The 10,075-nt window shown below is 39.4% G+C and overlaps 2 protein-coding genes across 12 annotated transcripts in view; one reads left to right on the top strand and one right to left on the bottom strand.

Moving 5' to 3' along the window:
* Nucleotides 1-10,075, top strand: part of NF1 (neurofibromin 1) — a 242,644-nt gene that overhangs the window by 189,257 nt on the left and 43,312 nt on the right. The gene's annotated exons all lie outside the window — the stretch shown is intronic.
* EVI2A (ecotropic viral integration site 2A) lies at nucleotides 4,575-8,476 on the bottom strand. Its single transcript, XM_080678659.1, has 2 exons — nucleotides 8,340-8,476; nucleotides 4,575-6,083 (listed from the first exon to the last, which is right to left on the bottom strand). The coding sequence occupies exon 2, from the start codon at nucleotides 6,060-6,062 to the stop codon at nucleotides 5,364-5,366; it is 699 nt and encodes a 232-aa protein (XP_080534785.1). The 5' UTR covers nucleotides 6,063-6,083; nucleotides 8,340-8,476; the 3' UTR covers nucleotides 4,575-5,363.

Here is a 10,075-nt window from a genome sequence, read left to right as displayed (position 1 = left end):
TCTCTAGTAATGTGATTCTATAATTTAAATATTTAGAATAGAGCTTTGGAGAGCCAATTGTATGTTCTAAGGAAAAACTGCCAGTTGGGTTATCACCCACAGTGAGATTTCTTTCGTAAGATGTGAATGTTGAATTCTGTTTACTTGTATGACCTTAGGCAAGTGACAGCACTTCTGAATCACCACTTCCTCCTCTGGAGGATTATTTCTCTTCCTGAGTTGTTGTGAGGATTAAATAAGAGAACATAGCATGTACATATGTCTCACAGTAGGTAGCAGTAAATGCTAATGTTATTTCCTCATACATAATTTAGGCAAAGCCTGGGTAAAAGTATAATCCAATTTTTTTGACCAAATCCTTTACAAAATGTTTTTTTAAATCCTCACCCAAAATTATTTTTTGGAGAGATATTTAGAGAGTGGAATGGAGGGGGCGGAGAGAGAGAGAGAAACATCAATATGAGAGAGACACATTGATTGGTTGCTTCCTGCAGGCACCCTGACCAGAGCTGGGGAGCAAACCTGCAACCCAAGTACGTGCCCTTGACTAGGAATCAAACCCACCACCCTTCGGTTCCAGGGCCAATGCTCTAACCACGGAGCAAAATCAGTCAGAGCAATTAAATGATATTTGAGTTCAAGTCCACAACTCTTTGATTATCTGCAAAGTAGGTACTTCTCCATGGAAAAATAAATTCAGAATCACTTTTTAAGTAAGTTAACTGAGCAAAGTATATTGAAAAAAGTATGAGTCCGTCTCAATAAAAATTTCTTTGGCGAGGTCACCTTCTAGCCTGTTTCCTCATCTGAAAAATGGAGATCATAATTTCTAATTTCTACATTTATTATGGTATTAAATAAATGTAAAGTGCCTACCATAGCACGTGTTACAGTAGAAACAAACATTAAGTGTTAAACCATGCCCTGCTTTCCCCTGGTCACTGCAGAGGAACACAGATTATTAAGACCCAGTTGTCAACTGCAAAGGACTTATTACTTTGTACAAAAAAATTTTTGAGGGGTCCTACTATAGAGCAGAATATAATCAAAATGCTATAAACTTTTGATTCACTATTTTAAAATCCCTAAATTAAGTGTGTGGATCATAATACCCAGGGATAGAAAACAAAAGAGTCTTTGTTCAGAAATAACTTATAACATTTGAACTCAAAACATAGCTTAAACTCTCATTATTAAACACTGCCAAGTTTGAAAGGGAACTACTGTTCATAAGCTATCATTGGATGGTATCATTCTGAGGGTACAAGTTTAATAACCAAGGTAGGAGTAATGAATTTTAAGTAATCCTGCAGTAGAAGCTTTCTTGCATTGTGAGAAAATGTTTGACCTGTATATTGAATATTGGTTGCCTAGCTAATTTCTTATTTTTAAAAAGACACTAAATTATTTTAATTTCCTGCAAGTATTTATATATGACTAGAGGCCCAGTGCACGAAATTTGTGCATGGAGGAGAGGGGTGTCCCTCAGTCCAGCCTGCACCCTCTTCAATCTGGGATCCCTCTCACAATCCAGGACTGCTGGCTCCCAACTGCTCGCCTGCCTGCCTTCCTGATTGCCCCTAACCACTTCTGCCTGCCAGCCTGATCACCCCCTAACCACTCCCCTGCCAGCCTGATTGGTGCCTAACTGCTCCCCTGCCAGCCTGTTTGCCCCTAACTGCCCTTCCCTGCAGGCCTGGTCACCCCAACCTGCCCTCCCCTGCAGGCCTGGTTACCCCTAACTGCCCTGCCCTGCAGGCCTGGTCACCCCTAACTGCCCTCCCCTGCAGGCCTGGTCCCCTCCAACTGCTCTCCCCTGAAGGCCTGGGTCTCCCCCCCAACTGCCCTCCCCTGCAGGCCTGGTCACCCCTAACTGCCCTCCCCTGCAGGCCTGGTCCCCCCTAACTGCTCTCCCCTACAGGCCTGGGTCCCTCCCAACTGCCTTTCCCTGCAGGCCTGGTCGCCCCCAACTTCCCTCCTCTGCCGGCTTGGTCACCCCTAACTGCCCTCCCCTGCAGGCTTGATCGACCCCAACTGTCCTCCCTTGCAGGCCTGGTTCCTCCCAACTGCCCTCCCATGCTGGCCTGATCGCTCACAACTGCCCTCCCTTGCTGGCCATCTTGTGGTGGCCATCTTGTGTCCACATGGGGGCAGGATCTTTGACCACATGGGGGCAGCCATCTTGTGTGTTGGAGTGATGGTCAATCTGTATATTACTCTTTTATTAGATAGGATAGAGGCCTGGTGCACGAGTGGGGGCCAGCTGGTTTGCCCTGAAGGGTGTCCTCGATCAGGGTAGGGGTTCCCTAGGGGCATGGGGCGGCCTGGGCGAGGGGCCTGTGGTGGTTTGCAGGCCGGCCACACCCCCTGGTGACCCCAGCAGAGGCCCTGGTATCGAGTTTATTTATCTTCTACAATTGAAACTTTGTAGCCTGGAGCAGAGCCAAGCCTTCTGCTTGCTCCGTGGCGGTAGCCATTTTTGGGAGGATTTATGTATCTTCTGTCATTGAAACTTTGTAGCCTTAAGCGGAGGCCTGGGCTGGCCAGGGTGTGCAGAAAGCTTGGCTTCCTCCATCACCGGGGGCAACCCTAGCCTCCTGCTCTTTCCAGCTCCATGGCTGCTGCCATTTCTGTTTGGATTTATGTATCTTCTATCATTGAAACTTTGTAGCCTTGAGTGGAGGCCTAGGCCGGCAAGGGCAGGTGGAAAGCTTGGCTTCCTCCATTTCCGGGGAAACCCAAGCCTCCCTCCTGCTTTCTGTGGCCGTAGCAATCTTGGTTGGGTTTATTTGCATATTCAATCCCGATTGGCTGGTGGGCGTGGCTGGTGGGCATGGCTGGTGGGTGTAGCGGAGTGATGGTTAATTTGCATATTACTCTTTTATTAGGTAGGATACTTGATTCAAGGAGTGCTTTGTGTTATCACTATGTATTCCAGTACACAATCTCAAATTTTTAATTTGTACGAAACCAGAGCTCTGCCCAGTTTCATTTCAATCTGGTCCCTTTTACCCCTTAAAATTCAGCGTCCTTCCTGTCACCATGCTTGGCATGAGTATTCTCTTGCTACTTATATATGATACTTGGTTCAAGGAGTGCTTTGTGTTATCACTATGTATTCCAGTACACAATCTCAAATTTTTAATTTGTACAAAACCATAGCTCTGCTCAGTTTCATTTCCCTTTTACCCCTCAAAATTCAGCCTCCTTCCTGTCACCATGCTTGGCATGAGTATTCTCTTGCTTTCCTTTGGACTTCGTTGACATTTAGATTCATCTGGAATAATATAGATATGATTTATTATTTTGGGAATGAACTTTTTGACAAGTGGTAATACATTGATAATAAAATCAATGCTCTATTTTCCCCCTCTCATTTTAAGATGTAACCTAGATCGTTGGCACCATGGAACTTGTAAGAAGTGAATTTGACCAAGAGCAGTATTACCTAGGGAGTTATGCAGAAATTACCAATGCCTGCAGCTCACCCCATTCCAATTGAATCAGAAGGAGAGGGTGGGAATAAGACATTGGCGAATTTTTTAAACTCCAGGTGATTCTGATACACAACCAGGATGACAATTGTCAACCTAGAAGGGAGAGTAAGATTGTGGTTATACAAAATATATAAAATATTTTCCTAAATGGCTAGCATATTGTCCAAAATAAATGATCAATAAGGAATGTGATTTTTAAAATGTGGCCTGATATTTAATTAGTATGCCCTGTGTCAAGTTCAGTAGATAGTTGGGAAGTCTCTGAAACCAACTTTTGTAATATGTTTAATTGCAGATGGAAATCTTTACTTAAATGTAAGTCATTATTTTACTTGAATGCAGTTTCTTAAAATGTTAAACATGCCCTGGCCAGTGTGGCTCAATTGGTTGAGCATCGTCCGGTGCAACAAAAGGTTGCCAGTTTGATTCCCAGTCAGAGCAGATGCCCATTTTTGGTTTGGACCCTGGTCAGGGTGTGTACAGGAGAAAACTGATCGGTGTTTCTCACATTGATGTTTCTCTCTCTCCCCCTTCCCTTCATCTCTAAAAAAAAATCAATAAAAACATATTTTTAAAGGCTAAATATTTACCTAAAGAAGCCTATTATCCAAATTAACACACACACGCACACACACACACACACACACACACACACACACACACCTTTTCTATCCTTATATCCCATTGATAGTAAAAAAATGAAATTGGTCCTTTATTAGGCCACTTGGCATCCTTGAAGTTGAACAAATAAATCAACTTTTGGATATTTGCTACAAATAATCCAAAGAGCAATATTTATAGAACTAGAGGCCCGTTGCACAAAGATTTGTGCAAGAATAGGCCTTCCTTCCCCTGGCTTCGCTCCTGGCTGCCTAGGAGCCTGCAAATCCTCGCTCCTGACTGGAGTGCCGCTCCTGTAACTCCCTCCGCCCCCCGCCCTCCCCCTCATAGCAGGCATCCCGCCCCTTCCGGCCGCTCTGCACCTGCATATGCAAATTAACCCACCATCTTTATTGGGTTAATTTGCATACTCACTTCTGATTGGCTGATGGGGTGTTGCGGCAGTACAGTCAATTTGCATATTTCTCTTTTATTAGTATAGATAGAGGTATGTTACATTTAAACAGTAAGATATGCTTTACATTTATAGGGAGTCTTCTATTGTGGCCATAATCTCATCTGTTTCAATTGTGCTTTACATGTGTTCTCTCAGATAGTAAAGTGAATGCAAATATACGTAGTCAGTTTTATTCTAACAAAGTCTTAATTTATTATACAAAATTAAAAGTTTTAATTAAATATTTATAGTAGAAAAACATTTTCTTATGTGTGTCATATATAAAGATGAAAACATCTAGCATAAAATTAGCTGTGTTGATTTAAGAGCTGGTATGGATTTTGTCACATTCAGCAAAGAAGGTACCATTAAACTATACAGTTAGAAATTTGAATTCTGTTAGATGTTGAAGCATATATTTGCCTCTAAGGACACAGTAAAACTATTCAGAGTTTACTTATATTCAAAGATCATTTAACTACTGTTGCTGAACAAGAAATATTTAATTGTCAATTTCTACTTCTATTAGTTTCTTCAACATGTCTTTAAAATCTTCCTTACATTTTTGGTTGTTTTATTATTTGCTTTTTAAAATATTCAGTGTCAGGACAAAAGTACACAGTTTAAGTAATTAAGTAAGCAGGCATACTTCTCCCCTTCTCACCTGCTTAATTCTAAATTGCAAGGCCTGCAGTGTAAAATTTTAGACCATCAGACCAACATGTTGACATTAAATATCAAATGGACTTCATTTTTACTTCCTAATGTTTCCCATTGCTACTTTGCATTTTTCTTCACTAAAGCATCTGTTAGTTAGTGAGTTTTCCAGTTCCTTCTTCATCTTTTTTTTCCCTTGTAGCTGTGAGCACTCCAGCAGATTGCATCATTAGGTTGGGCCCTGTGAGCTGTTTTGCTCTGTTCCAAGTGTCTGATTCAGCAGGCCATAGACCGCTGCTTGCCAGAAAATCACCATTGCTTCGAGGCTGGCGCTTGCCTACTTGTTTTGATCGTCTGAGATATGAGACTTTGTTTGCCAGAATCACCGTGGATAGAAATAGAAGGGTGCAGATAAGAAAAAGCACTGCAATTACAATTAAGCAAACCAGCATAGCCATTTTGTTGTTGTTTTCCGCACAGACTTCTTTTTTGAAAATTTCACTGTGACTTTTGCTTGTGTTTTCGATGCTCTGTAATGTCGGAGCACTGTTCCTAGCAACCGAAGGTGTATAAAGCTCCAGTTCAGATTTAGGGGTGAAAGATGTGATGTGAGGCGATGCTGCCATTTCAGGCATGTTTGTAGAATTGCTCCTTTTATCTACTTTAGGAGTTGTAGAGTTTGTGTTACTGTTTTCATTTTGATTTCTGCCTGTCTTATTTTGAGTATCTGGATCCCAGACAGTAGTGTTGTTAGCCCCCAGATGGGTATAGTTTGTTCTTGTTCCAGGAGACAAAGAAAAAACTGTTGTCATCAGAAAGGCAAGATACAGGTAATGACCTGTGTGTTTCATGTCCCTGATAATGCAGGTAACCTGTTGGGGATAGAAATATAATTTGAGAATTTGTAAAAGAGTTATGGTTTCTGATTTTGGTAATTGTATTAAAAGGTAGACAGCTGATATGTTACGAGTAAGCTGCAAACTCATGCCTAACATTTGCAATTCCTTCTCAACCAATATTTTTTTCTATTAGGCTATATATAAAGAAACAATTTTAATTTGTTCTTCTTTTAAGTGAATACCATAGTTTTATATTTTCTCCTTCTTAAGCATGCTAGACTTCAGCTTTGAGTCATATACTTCTGCTTTTTTTTATTCCTCCCCCATTTAAGGATCCTTTTTTGCAGAAACTCCCCACCTTCTAACAATGTGTCATCAGTCTTTATAGTAAAGGAGAAATGTGGCCTTAGGCATTTTGCTTCATGCATGACAATAAAATGCAAGTAGCTTTTTTTTCCTGGTCGGGAAAGGGGAAATGTGGTAGCAACCAAAAGAAAATGGACTTCAAATAGGAGTTCAGGGTGGGTATTTTTTTTTCTCCTTCTTGGGTATTTATCTTGAAGCTTAGAATAAAGCTGGTACTTAGAAATATATCCCCAGGATTTGTGAAAGCAATTTTATGGTGGTGGTCCTCTTTTCATCTCTATATCCCCTGACTGACTGTGGCTTTCTGAAAGCAAAGGCCAAAGGCATGTCAGTTTTCTCAGCCTAAAAATCTGGCATTATAAGAAGAAGAGGCAGAACTCTTCTGAATAATCTCAAAAGTTTAACAAAAGTTATTGACTTTTTAATGTTATTTATGCCTAGCTTTTTTTCTGTGAATATTTTGACATAATTTTTAAAAAATGACGTATACAATAAAATAGAAAGAAATAGAGCCTCGGGATCATGGGATTTTAGACTGAAGTGGGAAGTCAAGGTAGATGGTAAGCGTCTCAACATATAAATAAAAAGGTTGCATTTCAGCTTTGGCTCTGAGCTCCCTGGAAGTCAGTACAAAGAGGGGACAAGACTGTTCTAATTCTCATTATCCACCATAGAATTGATAATTTAAATAGAACTGGTATATCTGTTCAGGGACTGGTAAACCAGAAAGACTTATCACCATTATTGAACTATCTCTTTTATAATAATATTCCAGTTTGTTGGAGCTACTATTATGAGACTGTTTTATTGTTAGCATTCATTTAAGGGAACTAGAAAAAAACTAGATTATTCTCCTTTTTTAATGCAGCTTTGATTCCATAGATCTAGGAGGGACCTGAAATTCTTCATTTCTGACCCAACTCCTAAGCAACATAGGTGCTACTGCTAGTCAGTTTCACAGTTTTATAAGAAATAGTTTATAAGAAGTAGCTTATAATAAATGATGCTAACTGGAAATTAGCCTCTGAAATAATATCACCTATTAATAGTAGGGAGGAAAAAAACTTTTATGTGCTCTAGAATTAAGATTACTTTTTGGATTATGACCTTTAATAAACAGTGAAAGATATGTTGCATTGACTTCTACATAATAGTGTTCAGCTTCATTTTTAAGTTGAATGGTATAAATCTTTGCCTTCTTTATGATTCTTTCACAGAGAAATACTTTAAATTAGGTTAGCAAGCCATTTCTATCCTTTTATACTAGACTGGCCATCTGCATAGATGGTAAAATAATATAAAGTGGGTTGTTATTGTCTCATTAGTTTGTTAACAATGTAATACGCATCCTAGCTTTCACACACATTTAACAGTGCTTACCACGGGATGGATAATGGGCCTGCTGTTGATTGTCTTCAGCCAGATGTGCTGTTATTCCCAAATAAACAAACTGTTAACAAAATGAGACTTTCTCTTATCCTTACAGGTTCCCAAGATTAGAGGACTGTCTCTATAGCCCTAATTTAAATTAAAAGTGTGTGTGTGTGTGTGTGTGTGTGTGTGTGTGTGTGTGTGTGTGTTTAATCTCTGGTCATTTTCAGTAACATGTATAATGCCTAAGCATTAATAATAAATTTTCTTTTGTTAAACTTTTTTTCATAACCAAACTTTCCAATTGACTGTAGGGTTTAAACTCAGATCCTTCCTAGTTCTAATTTAAAACTCTATAGTGATAGTAAATCTTTCTCATTTCTAACTTAAGTTTTGCCTAATAGGACAGAAAAAAACAGCATACATTTTCCATCACTTATGATTCTACTTTGTTAGTAAGAGTCTTAGGTACTATTTGAAGCACTTCCTCAAACACAAATCTGTACAAAGTTATAAGTAAAAGGCATAAGAAAAGCCATATTTATTACCTACCTTGCAAAATGGTTGGTCAAAATCTGATTATAACCTTATTTTAATAAGCCACTTCTTTTCTTGTCTTTAAGCACAGCTTGCAAGTAATATAAAGCAGAACAGACTTGGAGAAATATGAATGTTAAAGTAAATCGGCAGCAAAAAGGGGCATGTACAGCTAGCTTTCCACTTTTTGAACCAAACCACAGATGATGACACATATCCTTTTCGCTGCAACTAAAGCACATGTCACAGGGGAAAAAAACACCAGAATATCTAACTTGTCTAGTTGGCCACTGGCATGACAGGAGGCTTTGTGGAACAAATCCCGCCTCCAGGGCAGGGAGGGTTTTCCGCTTAATGTCTTTTTGACCTTATGCTCACTATATATGCCTACTTTATATGCTTTTGGATGACATATTAGTATCATTCCAAAGAAGATGAAATGGCATTTTCCCTGCAGCATTAAAATCATCTCTAAAAATTTTATTTGTATGCACAGATTGATTTGATAAATGAGTTTGGAGACCTGAGGTATTGGTCAAATAATAGAAATAGTGATATACATAACCCACATCTCAAATTATGGAACTGCAACGATTTGAGAAAGTACATAGTAAATTTAGATTATATAGGTCAGAACATGCTTTTGTGTGGTTTAGTGTGTATACACACACACAAACATAGTCTCTCTGTCTCTCTCCCTTTCTCTCTGCTCCCCCGTTCTCTTTCTCTCCTTCCCCCTCAAATGTCCTTTCATCACCTCATTTTTCTCCCATAAGTGGCTGCCCCTCATGATCTCATTGTTTTTGTTCATGATAGCAACATTCTTTGTAATCTCAGAGGCTTTTTATATAGCAAGTCTTTTTAATTCAAGTCCTTTCTTATAGCCCTGATCTGACCTAAGACAATGTTGATTCTTACTTTATATTCTTAGATCAGTTTCTTTTTTACGATCACCGTAGTACAGTCTTGAACCACATAATGACAGGTCACATATACAGTGGTGATCCTATAAAAATACATAATGGAACTGATAAATTTCTATTGCCACTAGTAGCCATGGTAACATCATAGCACAACATATTACTCACGTGTTTGTGGTGATGCTGGTGTAAACAGACCTACAGCACTGCCAGTCATATAAAAATATAGCTCATACAATTACAGTATTAGGCCATACCATCTAGGTTTGTGTAAGTGCACTCTGATGTTTGCACAACGATGAAATCAAACGTTTCCCTATATCGTTAAGTGGTGCATGACTATATTTTAGATCCTTATCAGGCCATATCTAGAGTACTACAATATCTTTTTTACTAGCCCTGACTCCTTTATGTATTTTGTATATATTACTTCCTTTGATCATATCACCCCTTTCTTTCAAAAAATAGAGTTGAATAACTCCTTAACACCTACAGCAATGGTTCAGAAATGTTCATGCAAATAAACATCAGATGAGAGGGGTTTTTTAAAAACAATGAAAACTGCCAGGCCCCACTTCATAGATTTATATGTACTAGTAGGTCTGGGCTGGGACCAGGAACCTGCATTTTTATCAGGCACCGCAGCTGATTCTCATGCTGGTGTGACACTCTGAGGAATACTGAGCTCTTAGGAGAAAACCTGAGCCTCTTAGGTGAACAGTTTTGGTCCCTTCACAATTTAGCTATTATGTGTTTTTCCAACTTTATCTCTTAGAACTTCTCTGTGTGAATCCTCCATTCTAACTAAACTAGCTGACTGTTGGCCTCAAC

Source organism: Plecotus auritus (assembly GCF_963455305.1).
Source record: "Plecotus auritus genome assembly, chromosome: 7".
Taxonomy (NCBI): domain Eukaryota; kingdom Metazoa; phylum Chordata; class Mammalia; order Chiroptera; family Vespertilionidae; genus Plecotus; species Plecotus auritus.
Note: the sequence above shows the minus strand (reverse complement) of the source record. Positions and strands in the feature narration are given on the sequence as shown.

What these genes read in the sequence shown, in the direction of transcription:
- EVI2A (XM_080678659.1), bottom strand. Translation starts at nt 6,062, where the DNA reads ATGAAACACACAGGTCATTACCTGTATCTTGCCTTTCTGATGACAACA.